At 40.3% G+C, this 18,306-nt stretch overlaps 1 protein-coding gene across 1 annotated transcript in view; it reads right to left on the bottom strand.

The window, feature by feature from the left end:
- Window positions 1-18,306, bottom strand: part of prx (periaxin) — a 42,451-nt gene that overhangs the window by 16,554 nt on the left and 7,591 nt on the right. Inside the window, 6 exon segments of the mRNA XM_063906703.1 lie at window positions 951-1,192; window positions 2,292-2,485; window positions 2,630-2,789; window positions 3,805-3,930; window positions 5,257-5,364; window positions 6,936-6,991. Of these exon segments, the coding sequence (XP_063762773.1) occupies window positions 951-1,192; window positions 2,292-2,485; window positions 2,630-2,789; window positions 3,805-3,930; window positions 5,257-5,364; window positions 6,936-6,991 (886 nt within the window).

Below are 18,306 nucleotides of genomic sequence, written 5' to 3'. Positions count from 1 at the left end.
TTTTCGGGGTTCAGGTGTTTTATCTGATTTCAAATAAACAAAGTCTTGGCTTTCAGAACCTCCGTTGTGCTGAAACCATGAATGAAAGGTTTATAGTAATAATATATAACATGGCAGGGTCCGTGGCAGTTTGATTTCATCTGATTTCAAATAAACAAAGTCTTGGCTTTCAGAATATTAACACTAGAACCGCCAGAATGGGTCATTTTGACCCCACATGTATGCATTATACCGCGCTATAATTTGCCGCTACACCCCGTTGCCAAGCAACGCTTATTGTTTAGGTGTCCTTTGATAAGCAGGCAGTACCATTAGCTATAACTTGCAAGATCTGACCGATATTGAAATAAACGCGAGCAAAGTATAAACTGACTGAGAGAGAGAGGGATCAGTGATCAGGATCAGCTGCTGCTGACAGAGAACATGCAGCTCCCCCCGATCACCAGCAGCTCCGCCGCGGTACGGACCGGTGAGTGGAGAAAAACACACACTTCAAGTTAGACCATACACATGTAGCTATTTTCTCTACCTCTCCAATAAAATGAACTAGTTATGAATACATTTATTCTTTATTGTCTGTCGGGTCACTCATTACTGGACTAGCCAGCTGCTTGAGACGGATACGGATGGGCTGTAAATACCATAAAATTCACAAACTTTGAGGCCTTTTTCTCAAAATCATGACCCGGTGACAGTCATTATATAATGTGACATATTTTGCTTAATATTTGGAGTACAACAATAATCCGGATATCAATAGAAAGCTAGGAATCTCCTCCTTCCAACACTGTATATAACTCAAAATGGGTTTTCGGGTCAATGCGACTGATTTCGTTAGAGCAAGTCACCATTGTGTTACACTATTCTTTACCCTCATAATGTTTCTCAATACCAAAACAAGTTGGTTCAAAAGTTCATTTTAACAATTTCAATATGAAAAAGACACAAACCTGATCCTCCTCTTTGCCTTCCCCACAGCTGCTGTTCCCTCAGCTCCTTCTGCTTCAGGCGTAGCGCTCCTCCTCTGTTTGAACTTGGGGAGAGAAAACTCCACGTCTACGTCACTCATCTCCAGCTTGGTAGGCTGTCCCTCGATCACCAGCTCCTCTCTGCGCTTTTCCTTCAGCCTCTTTAAACCAAAACGTCCACCCCTCTTCTTCTTGGCCTTGAACTGCTTGCTGCCCTTCACACTCTGACAAAAGACAAGAGATTTCAGCCTCTCAGCCTAAGGCCTTCACATTGGGTACTACAGTATCTGTTTAGGCATTAGCTTTATGTAGGTTGATCAATTTTACAACTGAAATTGTTGGAAAAATATGATTATAATCTAATTTGAGACTAGAAGATTGGACTTGTATCTTATACTCTACTTAAAATGACTCATTTTAGTTAAGAATTTTTAATTACACATAAAAACAAATAATTAGGGCTGTCGAGGTTAACTCTCGTATTAAAGTAGAAAAATTCACTTATTATGTTGTTTATACATAAATATGTGTCCCCTCGGTGTTAAGGGATTCGGAAAGTTTCAGGAAAAAAGATTCTCTCTCTTTTTGTCCTGATCCACCTATATAAAAACCTCCACTTTTGGCCACTTCGTGATGTCACCATGTTTTTTTGGGTTATGCAACCATTAGCCAATAACCAACCAAGGGAACACCCGTCCACCTTATCCTGACTCTCCTCCTAGAGCCAATAACCAATCACTGGGCAGAGGGGTGTGGCCAGCAGCAGCTCATTAGCATTTAAAGCTACAGACACAGAATCAGCACTTTAGGAACAGGGCTGAATCAGAGGGGTTTATGACATGATATAATTCATGATCTGTTTGGTGTTTCAGCCAAACACTTCAGAGACATGTTTCGTATATCTGAGACCTTTAATATATTGATGAAAAACAGTATAATAGGGGACCTTTAATGTGTTAATGTTTTTTAAGCAAATTAATCACATTTCCAAGTTTGCCCCAAAACTTCCTCCCGAAATTGACTGGAGACCACTAGACATGTTTTACTTTAGGTGAAATATGCCCTGTATAGCGTACATTATACAGAGGGGAATCATACTGACTGTCCATAATAGCAGCTTTGTCAATGCTTTAGCTTAGTGTCTGAAAATTGTCAAACTTTATGCCAATTATTCAGAAATGATCTTATAATGATGTAAAAAATCCCTCTGATTTCTTTTACCAGTTTGTCATGCATTTCTTTATTGAATACTAATACTTTAAATGTGTGATTAATCAAGATTTATTGATTGACAGCACTCATAATAATAATCTAATTAAATACCATTTTGGTCAGCTTGGCTTTGGGACCTTTGAGCTCCAAACTGGGAACACAAGGCCGTACGCAGGTCTCTACTCCAGGGATGGTCCTCTTCAGCTGGAAGCTGACCTTATATGGCTCGGCGCACTGTAGGATCTTCAGAGCGTCTTCATACTTCACGTTGTCAAAGTAGACCTTAGCACTCAGCAGCTGGTCACCTTTACACAGAGAAGATGTGAATTATTGTGTCCAGTGTTAACACTTTCCATAGGGGAGTGGCAATGGTAGTATCTAACCATGGATTACATGTTTGAATTTAACTACAAAATGTTCACTGTGCTCCTAAAAGTAAATGCAGGTACCTTCCTGTAGACTGAGATGTTTAGCGGCTGGTGAGTCTCTGAGGACATCTTTCACAAAGATCCCTCGCTGTCCTCCACCAGTCACACTGTAGCCGCTGGCTCCAGCCTCCGCCTCCGTCTCCACTACAATTTCCATGGACGGAGCGGCTTCTTCCCCACACTAACACACACACACACACACACACACACACACACACACACACACACACACACACACACACACACACACACACACACACACACACACACACACACACACACACACACACACACAAACATGACTTTTAAATCTGGACTTTTAAAATGATTAGGCCGAATCCCAGCATATTCATACTTTATTTAACACATGATACAGCAAAGTGGCATGTCAACAAACTTGAAGAAATGTTTTTAATAATAAATGTATTGGTTTTATTACCCATGGAATAAAAAGTGGGAGTGCCTTAGACAATAATACACTTCTAGATGTACTAGACACAGTGTATCTAAACCATAAATTATGAATTGAAGATATTACTCTAAGGATTCAGGACTCCATACTGATACCTATCAATACATCATCAGACACAGAATGCACTTCTGTCTGTATTTTTCTTAATTCTTTAATGGGTCATTTTAACAATGTTTTAAAAGAACAAGAGCTTGAACTCTGTGTTCTTTCACTTTAACATTACATTACACTACATGTCAGTTAGCAGACGCTCTCATCCAAAGCACACACTTCACTACCCTACACCTACGGGATTTGATATACCTTGCCTAAAGACACTTTGACATGTTGACTGCAGGAGTTCGGGATCGAACACATGAATCTCGGATTCATAGAGGCCTATTATCCCCTGAGCCACTGCTGAGTGGGTGCAGAATTTTTTTGCAGTTATTTGTCACTTCACACTTTGCTCACGATCCCATTATATGCATTAAGCTGCCACAGAGAAAAGGTCACTCTATTCTTGGATCCCATATGCTTTCCCAGTGACTGACCCAAGGAAATAACTTAACTCACAAAGGAAAAAGTAGACCTTATTAACCATTGGAGTGACCTTTTGTGCATCGTTTTTCCCTCTCTTTTAATAACATTAGGGATGGCAGTTAAAAAGAGCATGATCTCCAGTTTCCCTCACTGATTCAAACAAAATGTTTTAGCTTTCAGTGTTTGTCAGCCTGCTGCTTACTGTCTGTTGGTCTGTGGGCTCTGAGTCCATCTCTGGTTGGGCCAGTTGGCAGGTGGACTCTCTCAGGTGACTTCTCTTTTGACTCAACACCTGCTTCAGCTCTGCATGTAGCTTCTCCTTCTGCACCTGCAAACAAAAAGAAGGCAGGACGGGTCTGTTAGAGTCATAAGGCCAGAAGACCGAGACAGAATCGACCATACTTTTGTTAAAAGTATTATTTTACGGTATATTGCTTTTATCTAAAATTCTATAACTATTCTCTCATATTTTTATTATGTGCACTACTGTTCAATCTAAGAAGATTACAATACAAAATAAAATGATGCAAAATGACAATGCAGTAATAAACAGATTATTTGTAACTTCGAACCATTATTAGGTCATCATTACTCTCCTTTTTGCTGCAATATATATATATATATATATATATATATATATATACACATATGTAAAATGTTTTAATCTTTTTTTTTAATTTAAATGTATGCTTGTATGGTATAAAGACAAACTTCAGGCTTTTATACATTCAGGCAAAAATGTGTTAATAGTGTCACACGAGATGGTGATGGTGGTGTGTACAGTTTTGTGTATTGTTACAGATGTTTTAGTGTTCTGCTTTTCCCTTTAACCCTCACATTCTGTTTAACATGGCTGTTAGCTACACTGACATTTCTGTTGGAAACCAGCTTTACTCCAGATAACTCGTTAATGTTCCACTTTACATCCAAAACTGTGGGTCTGGGGGTTTACACTGACACCTGCAGCTGGTTTCAGATGTGTCACATTCACATGTTTTTTGTTGTTGACTTTGGAAACAGCCATCTCCTGCTGTGGCATGAAAAGGCTGCGACAGGCGTGCTGAGCTGGCAGAAATGAAAGCTTGTTTATGTGCGGGACAGTGACCTCAGCAGATCGAGCCTGGACTATTGTGATCCGGTTTGTATGGACCTGGTGTCTGCTGAGGTCACAATGTCAGCCACAAAGCTGCGTTCCCCCTATCCGAAAAACAATGTAGCCTTTCAGTATAGAGCACTGCAATTCCTGAGGTCAGTATCTCAAGTCCATAAACAAAAGATTGGGGAGTGTGTGGGAGAGAAACTCAGGGATTTTAAACCTTTTAGTATCTTGGGTGTAACATTAAGCTGTCTTTGGCTTTTTCTGCTGTAACAATGCACATTTCCCCTCTGTGGGACTATTAAAGGCATTCTGATTCTGATTGTGACCATTTACATGCACACAAACTGGGCCCCTATTTTAGCATCCGGTTATTTTGTGTTTGCATCACCAACGTATTTCACACCTAAAGGGACACACAAACATTCCTGCAGATGGACCTGGTGTGTGGTTGTGTGTGTGTGTGTGTGTGTGTGTGTGTGTGTGTGTGTGTGTGTGTGTGTGTGTGTGTGTGTGTGTGTGTGTGTGTGTGTGTGTGTGTGTGTGTGTGTGTCTCACCACTCTCTCGGGGCTCTCCTGTTCCTCTGTGGAGCTGCTGTGGTGAGGGTTGCGTTGTTGGGTGGAGGGGGATCTGTTAGAGGGGGGCGACCGCCTCTTGTCTCTTACCTGCCAGCACAGGAAGAAGATGGTTTGAAATATTCATGCGTCAGCAGTTTTCAGAGTGCTTTTAACCTTTAACTCAACTAACTACATTATCTGTGCCTCCATGGCAGCGTGGCACTGCAGCCTCTGGGAGACTGCTGTGGGAAAATGTGAATCACAGAGAGACTGCAAATTAATTCATTTCAACAACCACTGACATTCTCAGCTCCAGTGAAGCAACTCAAATAAAGAAAACTGGTTATACTGAGAAGCTCCAGGCTGAATCCACTTGAGGATGTAGTTATGAAGCCTCAGTCAAAGCATAAACAGAACATTTTTTTTATCATGATTCTCTGCAGATGATTGACGGTCTTTTTTCTTATTTTATAATGGAAATTATTTTTTGTTAAAGCAGGGTAATCTGTTAATTTAGTTTATTTCATCTAATCTGTCTATAGATCAGTGGTATCATATCATGAAGCAAATGTTGTTCTTCTGCCAAAACTGCTATAGATCCCCTGGATCGTTACTATCTATTATTATCATGTGTTTAAATATTTTCTCTCATGCTGCTTCTGCTTCCTCTCTAGTGGATTTATTGTTACCGTGGGCTGAACTGAGCTGCTTTTTGCTTTTAACCTCTTACCTCCTTTCTGGGGGAAACCTGGCATGTCCCAGTCTTCCATATCTGCTTCCTCTACTTGTTTCATAAACTCTTGCATGGTTAATCTTGTAAAAACATCCTGTCTCCAGCACTTCACCTGCTCTCAGGACGCTGTGACCTCTGACACTCACCGACTACACATTTCCAAACACATGGTAAACTATATAACATTATTATGTTTTTCAAAAACATACTCATTTATTTTCAGTTTGCAAACCAGTTATCTCCTCTTATGTATTTGTTTTTCGCTGTTGGTGCCGTGCTAGGAGGAATCCTGTTGCAGCAGGTCCCTGAATTTTTTGAATTGTTTGTTTTATTTTAAATTTCCAATTATGTGCAATGCCTTGTTATGTTTTATGCTGCTGCAATGCAAAAAAAAATCGTATTATCTTATGTTATACCCTTTTATGACACACAGTGGTCGTATCATTTACTGTAATGAACACAGCCCGGACTAAGCACCCTGTACACAGTCGAAAAGAAGTCTCTTACTGAAGTATAATACATTTAACAATGCAGTTATTTTAAATATATAAGATTAGACCACACTAAAGTAAATTATTGTGCGAAAAAACCCAACAGCAACATCTGTCGCCCCTCATTAAACTGCAAAACTGTAAAAGAATCGCTCCACTAAAGTGCTTCCACATACGGTATCAGAGCTGCAGTGCTGTGTGTATTACTGTGTGCCCGACAGATGGTGTCTAAAAGTAACAATTGGCAACGCAGAAACACAACATGCACCGTCTCCTCCTCGGTGAATACTGATGTAAACTGTTGTTGTAATTTGTCATGTTGATCATTTCATCATTTTCCATATTTTAAGGGCCCAAATCTCTCCAGGCTCACTTTAGTATTACCGCTCTGACTAAAGAAGTCACACAGATGGTTGTGCATTTGCATGAAGAGAAGGAGCAGTGTGTTTACTCACGGCTGGATCTCTGGTTTGGCTGCAAACATGGCTGTCCTCTAGGTCTCTGTCAGAGTCTGAAACAGAAAAAGATAACAGGTTATTCTGGTTCATGCAGTAACTCACAGTGTATCTACTTTAATTAAGAGGGCACTGCGATGCTGGGTAATTATTCTTCATTTGTTTTTATCATATTGCATATGAAATGCTTGACTAGTAACATGATTGAAAAGGCCATTTCTTACAACTTGCAGACTACATTTAACCGACGTTCCTTTACATAAAAACACAAATAAAATGGTGTTTGTTCTATTACCTCCATTTGCTTTAAAAAAGACAAAAATAAGGTGAAAAAGTAATTAACCTTTTCAGATTTATCTTTATTTATACGAAGTGTACATATGTAGGTAACTTTGCTTATTTGTTTTCTCTTTTTCCTCATGGAAGGTGTGGTCATTTACACATTTTGTGTTGCCTATGATTCTGTATTTCAATAACTTCTGAAACCTTTGGAAATAATGCATATAATCGGACCACTCGTATTTCCTTCCTTCATTCTTTCCTTAACAGACTAAAACATGTACTGGGTGTGTTGCACTCATGGAATAGATCAAGTATTTTATTACCTCACTCACAGTTTCTGAAATGCTGTCCAGCAATAGTGATAGTTGAATTATTCAGGGAACAATTTCAATACATGTGGTCCTAAATTTGGTCTATATGCAGGATGACCCGTGACATTCCATCATAACAGGGCTCTATCACATAACAGAAAATTAGTTCCAGCAACATTCTTAAGGAGGTGTAGCTGCATTGCGCTCACGCATAATGTGGACTTTAAGAGCCTGCTAACAGTGACATGGCCATCCCTCTGAAGCTCCTGACCTAGGACGACGTTCTTTAGATTCTGTCCAATGTCCTGGACATCCCTCTACATCGGCAACCCAAGCCCAAACCACCTAAAGTTTATGCTCCAAGGCTAGGCTAGAGTTAGGAGTACACCTGCAAAACTAACATTTCACAAGAATGAATTGCAATGGCTGATGCTTCTAAAGGTTAAAGTCAGGTTGAATGTCTCTCCTAGGAAACAGAAAATGTATTTGGGTCTAGAGAGTGGACAGCAGCTGAACATTCCAATGAAACGGCTGAAAACAACAACAGTGCACCAACAGTGTCCAGAAACTAAATATAAGTCAGTGGATCAAAGTGATGACACAAACAAAATCACTTAAGGTCATATTATGCTTTTTGGGCTTTTCCCTTTCCTGTAGTGTGTTATTTATGTTTGTGTGCATGTAATAGGTCTGCAAAAGGTAAAATCCCAAAGTTCCTGAAACCTGAAAAGTAGCATAATATCACCCCTTTAAAGTATTCAACAGAGACATAGACACAAATAGAATGCTGCCAAGTGTGTCACTATCCTAAGACACATACTGTCTTACAGTGGTCAATCACATGATGAGGTGTTTGTTCTTGCACTGAAATGTAGCACAAAAGGACGTAGATGAAAAAACAACAGTATTACACTGACGGAGGGCTAAAGTAAGGTTCTCGCTGCGGCCAAATAAAGTGCAATGGATCAGGGCGGGACTGCCCAGCAGATTCCATGGCTAGCTTCATACCACTTTGATGCCCACTCAGACATTTGAGGTAACACGGCTGGCAACTCATTTCAAACCTATACAATATTCCATGCACCAGCAAACTCTGAGACATGATGCAAGCTTTAAAAGAAGAAATGAGGACGGCAGAAGCAGATTGTAAGAACAAATATCCCAACGTCATCAACATACGCCTTTAACCCTAACCCTAATACCTGGATAGTTGCCATGTTTTAAAGATAGCAAACTCCTCGGGATGACTTGAAGTGATGAAAAATAAAGACAACTTTGACAGCTACAGTACATCCACAGTTCCTTTTGTCGGCTATGCAAACAGCCGGACTTTGGCAGATCCTAGTTTTACGTAGAGTTTTTAAGAATTCATTGATTTATCTAAAGATTTTGCTGAAGCTGTCTCCTGGCCAGTTTACCATCAGCCCATCAGTGCTAGTTTCACATGACTTTCCATCACTCTGGCCCCCAGCAATGCCATCCCTCACAGTCCTACCTTCATGTGATCACTTTTTTAACTGCCCAAGCTTAGCTATGTGTGTGTATTTGTGTCTGTGCACAGGGAGAAAGTCTATCTGTGTGTTTGAATTTGTGCGTGTGTGTTTAGACGTGTACAGTGTCAGCATGGATGCCTGTTTGGGCGGGTTGGAGGTATCTGGTGTCCTGCAGGTCACAGGAACACATAGCACACATTCACTGCTGGTCGGCCGTCAGTGTATCAGTCACAGAGAAGCGGGGACAGGAATTCATGGCGTAGAACAACTTTTGAAGGGATAGACCCAGCACACATGGAGGGATCTAATCTTAAGTTATGAGAATGGAGACTTCAAAACCATCCCTGAGCTAGATCTCTGAATAACGATATAAAGATAATTAAATGGTACCCATGGAATTCTTTTCAATTCCACAATAACCATCTACTGTTAGACAGTAAAACAATAAAAGGATCAGATTCTAGTGCCTTTTTTACAGTGAAAAACTGATTTTAAACACAAAATCTGAAAGTTTAAATCCATTGAGACTTTTAGTTTGGCTAGCAAATTTAGTTTCCGGGGAAACACTTTTCAAACAAAGATGTTCAGCGTGCCGTGTTGATGCCCAGGATTTCTATCTGTTATTTTTGCGCTGAGCTTCTGGCATTGTGTCAGGTGCAGCAGCAACAACAGGTGCAACCATCGCACTGAGACGGATGTCCTGAAAGTGGTAGTCAGAGAGTCCAAATAAGCAATAGTCATGGCAGTGATTCAAGATTCTCCAGGAGACACGGTAGTGAAAGTAATATGCAGGATGGCAATCTTGTGTGTAAACGTTTTTTAGCCTATAAATACAATTTAGTTCATCTCAGCGTGGTCATTTCCAGTAAAAACAAAAAACGTGTTTAGAGTGTGTTTCCTTAGCTCTGAGTCCTGTAGAGAAAAACTGAAAACTTCAGTAAAAAGTACAAATATTTTATCAGTTTAGACTGCAGCTCTGTGTGACAGACAGATGGACGGACGGCAGCAGGTGGAGGAGGTGGCACTCCCTGAACGGAGATGAGGAATGGTGGAATGGCGGGATGGTGGAGGAGGAAAAGAAAGAGGAGGTGAAGATTTGACATGCCTCACAGCTCTTTTTATAGATCAGACTCACACATCTGCAGGTCTACACACGCCTGATGCCACAATCAGCATGTAGTAGAATATGTAATGTGGGATTCTATATCACACTACATCTTAGTAGTAAGCGGTGCACGTCACAACAGTATGTAATGTAGTATGCAGTATATAATGTTATACTGAATGAGAGAGAAAAGACATGAACCTGCAGGTTCTTACCAAATTTTAAAGGTGTGAGAAACGTGAAATGTCTTCCGACCTGTTGATGTAATACATATTTGTATTTGACCAGCACCCATCATTTTATTTCTGGTATATTTTCTTTAAACAGCAAGCAAAGGTTTACACAAGGGAAATGGCTAAAATATTAAAACATCCAGATTCAGACTTGAGGAACAATTGGATCATAAAGCAGTATTATGGATGCTCTCAGACATTGATAAAATTAAAAATAGAAGGTTGCACATCTCCAAATCTAAGATAAGTAAAAGGTTCCCATCTGTTCTTTCTGCTACAGTCACTCTGGAACATTGAGTTCTAAGATTCTGGTGAGCATCTTGCATTTGAATTCAGAAATTCTGGATCCAGGATTTGAGAAAATTATTACCATGTCAGAGCCATTACACAACCTCACATTACCGCATCGACGACCTATCAATATATTGCCCTATGTCAGTAAAGAAATGTTGGTGATTCTGTGGAAGGGTAGACACATTACTAATGTTTGAATGTGACTGGATTACCATATTAATCCTCTTTAGCTGTGGGGGTTATTATATGAAAAAGAAGAATCGGAGGATGAAACCTGCACACAGCAGAGCACACACAGTGAAATTGGTCCTCTGCATTTAACCCATCCTAGTACTAGGAGCAGTGGGCAGCTATTGTGCAGCGCCCGGGGAGCAATGGGGAGGGGGATTGGAGGTGTCCGGTGCCTTGCTGAAGGGCACCACAGAAGGGCCTAGGAGGTGAACTGGGACCTCTGCAAGTAGCAGTCCACTTTCCATATTTCAAGTCTGTTCGGGGACTTGACCTGGCGACCCTACGATTCCCAGTCCAAGCCCCTACTGACTGAGCCCCTGCTGGACATGTGAGTGTGATAAAGTGAACTTTGTTTTTTAAAGAATGTCTTTGGGCCAGTTTAGCTAGACACAGGAGATGGAGGGGCTGTAAAGGGACCAAAGGCTGGATTCAAGCCTGTGCTGCTGCAGCAGGGACTGAGCCTCAGCACATGGGTCACCAGATCTAAGGTACCAAATGAGCTATGCCCTGGCCACAGGTGAACTTTTGATGCCATCATGTAACCTCTCACTCAATTCTGGTATAAGATAACAAACAGTCTGATGCTTTTTACACATTAATCTAACCAGCATTCTGTATGATCCTCGGCTTTGTGTTGTGTGGTGTGGTCGGTCAGGGGGAATGGATTTATTTGATTTATTAATCTCATTAATCCTCTTTTTCTTGCTTCTTTTTTTCCACTGTGTTATTAACTCTTAAAATTGGATGGTTTTACTTTTTGTGTGTTAACTTTGTATTTTGCATCTTTCTATACCAACAAAGCCTATATTTGTATATTTGCTAATCTTTATGCAGTCAGATTTCTTCTGAGTAAACATAATACCATTGTGACAGTAAGTTAAGTTAATTCTTGTATATATTTTTATATCTTGGGTGTAATATTAAGCCGTCTTTGGCTCTTTCTGCTGTAACAAATGAAAATTTCCCCTTTGGACGAATAAACATATTCTGAGTGTGATCGCCACTTTTGAAAATGCTCCTTAAAAAAAACAAACATGTAGAGTAAATTTAAATAGCACAAATAATTGAAAGCATGGTTGTTTACTGTCTTGGATGATGCACACTCTAGACAAGCTAATCACATTACATTACTCCCATAATCACATTATGTTCCAGAGATTCGATTCATAAATAAAATAGGGATCATCAGTCCGTCTGAAAAAAATGTTGAAATTCCCAATAAGGGAGATACAGAGCCCCCTGCTAACAGGATCAAAGGCAGCTGTATGCAGCTTAAGAGTCTCAATGCTTGCTGCCTGATGGCTCTCAGGATGGGGTCTGAGTCTGAAGATCACAGATCAAATCAGAGAGCTTAAGAGCGTGTTGGTGCCGTCAGACACTCTGCCGTTTGTCTAACAGGCGCTGGATTACGTTTTTCGTGAGTACATTTGATAATGCAGGCTGTTACTGGTGGCGTTGCAGCATGGAAAAGACAAACGTGTTTTGAAAGCATATTTAAAACTTCAACGCAGAAGGCTTAGTGACAGCAAAACACTAATGTCTTTTATTTACTTTCAATGAGAGATTTTGATGCAGTCATTACGGGATTTTTTCAGTGGGGTGGAACGAAGGGATTAAGCTCGTACAAAAAGAAGCTTAATGGCTGCAACGTAGATTTTTTTGTAAAAAGCAAATCTGGAGAAGATGCATGGGTGCAATCACATGCTAGAAATAAATACTTATACCGTTTTCCAGACCTTAGTGAAAGACAATACAATCCCACGTAATACATCTGGGTCATGTGTAGATAAAGGAAACCCTTGATTGAAACTCTCAATAAAGAAATCAGATCATGCATTCACCATACATGGATGAAGTAGGAAAGGTCTTTGGGAAGTGGATCTTGCAAGAGTTCTTACAAATGCCACAAATTGAGGCTAACCATCTTCACATGACTGTACAGTTGCATGCAGGGAAGTTATGTCAAAGTCACGTTATCCAATCAGGCCAAATGTGTATGTTTCTTTAATATGTCTTTCCATTCAAATGTGCACATGTAGTGTAACTGAGGCCCCTGCAGGGAGGCATATGAGTCAGAGAGACAGTTATCACCTGCAGCGGAAAGATTGGAGCATTTAGCAGCTAAAGAAAACTTACTGTATATTTCCCTCAGGAGGAGGTGGAGACCAAAAACAGAGCTAAAAGAGGGTGAATATTTGCCTTATGTGTATCATGTAGACATTACGAATCCAAATGAAAAATAAGTAATGTTCTGTAATTGCTAAATCTGCAAACAAGCCCGCTATTTCAAGAAAGATTGACTTCATCGTTAATGTAGCCTGTTGCTATTAGAAAGCAGGAAATAAAACCAGGTCCCCTGTTTTGAGGTCCATCGCTATCTCACCAGCAGAGTTGGGTGTAACGCGTTACAAAAGTAACAGAGTTACAGTAATGTATTACTTTTTGCTGTAACGCAGTGATATAACGCATTACTTCTGAAATATGGGTAATATAATATCAGTTACAATTCTCAGTAACGCAGTTACAACACATTTTAACCTGAAATGATGTGGTGTTAAGTTTTTAAGAGTTCACAAACATCGCGAGACATTCCGACACCAGAGAAATAATAGTGCCAGTAGAATAGTTACTCAGTACGCCTGTTGGTTAAGAGGGCTGCAGAAACAGATTCACAATGCAGAGCTGCAGGCTCACAATGCAGAGCTGCAGCCTCACAATGCAGAGCTGCAGGCTCACAATGCAGAGCTGCAGGCTCACAATGCAGAGCTGCAGGCTCACAATGCAGAGCTGCAGGCTCGGAGAAAAGAAAAGAAAGAGACAGGAGTGAGCGCAGGCCGAAGCAACAGAAGGTCACTCTCTCTGGGTCTGCTGGTTGGACCCTGGGAAGTTGAGAGACTCGTTGCAGAGTGTTGAAGATCTGCAGCCTCTGTCCTCTGTGGAATCGCCGGCTTTTAGAAAGCTTGTCAGCCAAATCCCCGTCAACATACCAATGACAAGGTGAGCTAACGTTGAATAGAGACTCGTTCATATACAGCAGGTTACAGGGCCGTGCAGAGGCTCCACTAACATGTTATTAATAACACACAGAGACGTCATGTTACCGCTATCACATATTATTCAGCACACTTAAACGGAGAATACGTTTCATTTCTAGCTCTTTTCCTAATGTTCAGCATGTACTTCCAGATAGATGGATAGCTTTAATTAATGAGCTGCAATAAACTACATTTTAGCATTTAAAGCCATATTTTAGCAGTTATTTTGGTGAAAGTAACTCAAAGTAACGCAAAAGTAGTGTAACGCATTACAGTTCAGAGACAGTAATAATGTAATGTAACTTAGTACTTTAAAAATACAGTAATAAGTAATATGTACTGTATTACATTGTGGAAGTAACTTGCCCATCACTGCTCACAAGATTGTCAATATTGGATGACTCTCCAAAAGAGCTGAATACGTTCACTAACAAAGTTTTACTCTGTCCATTGTCTACAGATCTGTCTACTAAAGTCGCAGGTCCCACTCTTGCTACACAGAATAATGTGTATAACAGTTTTTCAGCAGTAGAACAACGGTGAGCTTCTTCCTCCACATTTGCCCTACTGGAGTCACTGATGAAGTATGAATATATTATCCTTGGGTCAAGTCAAAATCACTGCTAATGTTATGGTGAAGTTGTGACCCCCTCGGACTGCTCCAGACGTCTTTCAGGGAATGTGAGGGAGCTGAGAATGTGTTGTCCTGTTTAAAATTGCAATACAGCCTCAACCCTGAAGCTCTAGGCCATCTAGACATGGACAAGTTAATGATGTTATAGTTGGCTCAGTAATAGAGGGACTCCAGCATCAGGTCTCCTCCCAAAGAAAACAAACACCCTTCTGCCCTTTAAAAAGTTGATAGTATTTCTCAGACGTAACACAGTGCAGCAGGGATGCAGCACGAGGGACAGCTGAGGATGTGGGTTTGTGATTTATTTGTGGAGCGAGGTATTATCAGCTGAGGCCAGATCTGACAGAAATAGGCTTTATCCTCGCATACGTGCATGAGAGTTCACACACAGAGGAAATACCTTAACACTTTTTCACAATTGGTGGCTGGCTGAGTACATAATACAATCTAATCTGAATCTAATTGTAGGACAATCTGAAGCTGGAGGAGGGAAACTGTTTTTCTCAAGACACCAGACAAATACTCTCCGAAAGGAAATCAGTCATCAAAACACTCAAAATGTTTGAAATTAGACTGAAGAAGGTCCAAACTGCAGCATATTGCAAGTATGTAGTCCAAATTCTCCAATAAGTGTACCGTTGACAGTCTGCTTGTTTACTCTGTGAAGGTTGGCAGAGCACAACTTTAAGCAGATGCATCACTTAGTCAAAAACACATACAGGGAAAAATCAGAAGATAACTTGGAAATGTGTGCCAATATTTATGTGTGAAAAATGATCTTTAAAACGCTATAATCAATAATGATAATTATTGATAGTAATGAAATAAGGCAAATTGTGTCCAAAAGAGCATGAAAAGTAAAAGGATGTGGACGATAAGGAGGTACATGGAAAAATAAAAGACATGGAATAACATGTCCTCTGTAATCTTTTGATTTAAAAGTAATTCAAGAGGGAGAGGTTTGCACTGTGAGCTCGTATGAGTAGAGTAAAAGTGGGAGACTATCGCTTTCTTATTGATTTTCCTTCCTTTTTTAAAGAGATAAATGAAGTACTGTCTTGTCGTCATCATGTTGTTGTCACGTCTCCATGGAAACCTCTTTCTAAACAGGGCAGTGGACTCAGCCTCCGAGACATGAGGGTTGATTCCAACATAAATAAATACCACAAATGCTGGCAGTGAACACTAAGCAGGGAGCCAATGAGGAGTAAGATAGATAACAGTAACAAAATCATTAATCATTCCACCATTAGCTGTTATTGATTTGGAAAGTGGTGGAGGTGTTTTGCAGTGAAAAGTGATTCAGTTTCCACTAGCATACAATACATGCATTTTTGTTTTTAAATCTCTGTTAAGCTTTTTTATGAGGGACTTTTTATTAGTAAGTGCAGTATTGTAATCATTGAAGTGTTTACAGTGAAGTCTGTGTATACTTCAAACTAACAAGGACATGTTTTTGGAAAGACACTTCGCTGGTTTAACTTCAACAGATACAGTAAAGGTCAGTTTACTTGTGCTACCTAGCTGTGAACATTCCCCTTATCGTTACACCAGAAGTGAAGTTTGGTGAAGCATTTGAATGGAGCCTAAAAGTGTCCATAGAAAGAAACAGTTATATATTGAGGTAACAATTTACTACGGAGCCCGGGATAAGCTATAGAGATAAATAAATCAATAAATCAATGCCACAATTTATTTAATTTAAAGAAATCATACCCATATTTTTTTTGTGAGCACTTAAGGCCATAGCTATGGATAACAACTCTACAACTAAGCTTAACTTTTTTTCTGTTGAGTTTTCAAGACATAGGTCGACAACACTTGCTTTGTGAGGGTTTTTGGTTGGTAAAAGCAATTAACAAGGAAAGTGAGAGCTTGCTCATTTTTACTAATCCCAGAGTGGAAATTTGGTTCTTCGCTTTGGTGTTATTTTACAATTACACAGATAGACCAAAACAAACACACATGCACAAACAAGACCTATAGACATTCACTAGAGGTACCAGAGAGAAGGTGCGTTCAAGTTCTTTGTCCAGATCGGGACTTGAACCGGCAACCCCTGCTCCCTACAGACTGAGCTACTGCTGCCCCAAATGCTGTGCGCTGCAGATTATGGTTGGCAAAGTGGAAAGCCAAGAGCAAAAGAGTATAATAGTTAATTATTCTAGGGTAGAACTTTAAGTTACGTTGGATTTCTGAAGAAAACAAAGGAATTCCAGAGGTGAGAATGATTGAATTAACAAAGTGGGCAGCGCTTACTTCGGCAGGAGAGGAAATAAGAAGTAAAAGACTTCATTGGTTCTCAGCTCTGACTCCATCAGAGCAGAGCAGTTAGGAAGCGTTGCCGCTGTGAGCCACTTCAGATAAGAGCGCCCACCAAACAGCATCATGTTTAAACTGTTTAAGATCAGGGAGACGGATCCCAGCATGCCTCCTGGCCTTCTGAGACATCAGATGGTCAAAACAAGACACACCCGCTGGCGTGGGGCACCGGACAGGAAATGCCTACATGTAAACAGGAAGCAGATATTTTGGACAGATACCACATGGTCATTTAGAGATTAAAGTAATAATCTGTAAAACGTTCTGTATCTCTCATTTTTGGAACATTTATATTTAAGTTGTAACTCAAATATGAGCTGACACGCTCTCGACTCGTTTATTTACATGAATCTTCCTTCCTGAAAAGTCCTCTTGGCTCGCAGGGGAAGTTCACCCTCGTAAGTACGTCAAACGGTGTTTCCTCATGAGGTCTCCCTCCCAAACGGCCCAACCAACTCTTGACCCTACTTCCTGGTCTAAAATTAACCCCACCCACAACCCCAAACCACCACCACCACCCAAAGTCTGTCGCCAGGAAGCTGCTACCATCATCCATCATTTCAATTAGACGTCATTTACTCTCAGCTCATGGACACACACATTTTATACCATCTTCACATCTTTCATCCACACAGGACCTCAGAATAACAGATTATGATTTGTTAAAGTGTGCACAATAACAAAATGCTACAGGAGTTTGACACCTAGGACAGTATTCGTAGCATCAGACCTGTGATGGTCTGTACCCGCAGACTTAGAGGAGAGTTCAGTTACTGGCCTCCTTCCACTCTAAAGAAGGTGGAGTAAAGAGGGGTTTGGCAATATCAAGATTCAGAGACATCATATGGACAAACATAATCTCCAAAAGTTTTGTACAAACCAAAACTAAAATCTGCAGACAAGCTTCTGTACAACCATTAGGAAATATGAGTTAGGCAAATATCCCATCCTCATTTGTTCTGAAGCTTTCATTTTAGAATGATTTACTATTACTATCATTAATTATTAACCCTCATTTTTTGAGAGAAACAGAAAAGGTAAACACATATATCACTGTTATCCCTGCTGTAAGGCCAGGGACACAGTTTTAAAGTCAATTTGTTGAGGAATTTGACTGCTCTAGACTTGCCCCAATATTTATTCCATTGTGTTTATGGAATAAGCAGCTCTCGGTTGCCTGTCTGAGCTGATGCTGTCATGTTGAATTTCAGTACCACTTACTTCAGCTAACAAACCTGTTATTGAATTCTGTTTCAAGGAGAGTTCATTTTGATCGTGAAGGAAAGGAAAGGAAAGAAGTTTCTGGGAAGTAGAATGTGTCTTATTGAGAGTCAGAAGGTTCACATAACGCTAGAGCCAATGTGTATAATGTAATCTGGTTCCACACTGGCATTGGTGGTCCTCCATCACAGAGTACGTGTATTGGGGCTT

This window comes from Eleginops maclovinus, chromosome 18, assembly GCF_036324505.1.
Source record: "Eleginops maclovinus isolate JMC-PN-2008 ecotype Puerto Natales chromosome 18, JC_Emac_rtc_rv5, whole genome shotgun sequence".
In the NCBI taxonomy this organism is placed as follows: Eukaryota; Metazoa; Chordata; class Actinopteri; order Perciformes; family Eleginopidae; genus Eleginops; species Eleginops maclovinus.
This window is presented reverse-complemented; position numbering and strand designations above follow the sequence as displayed.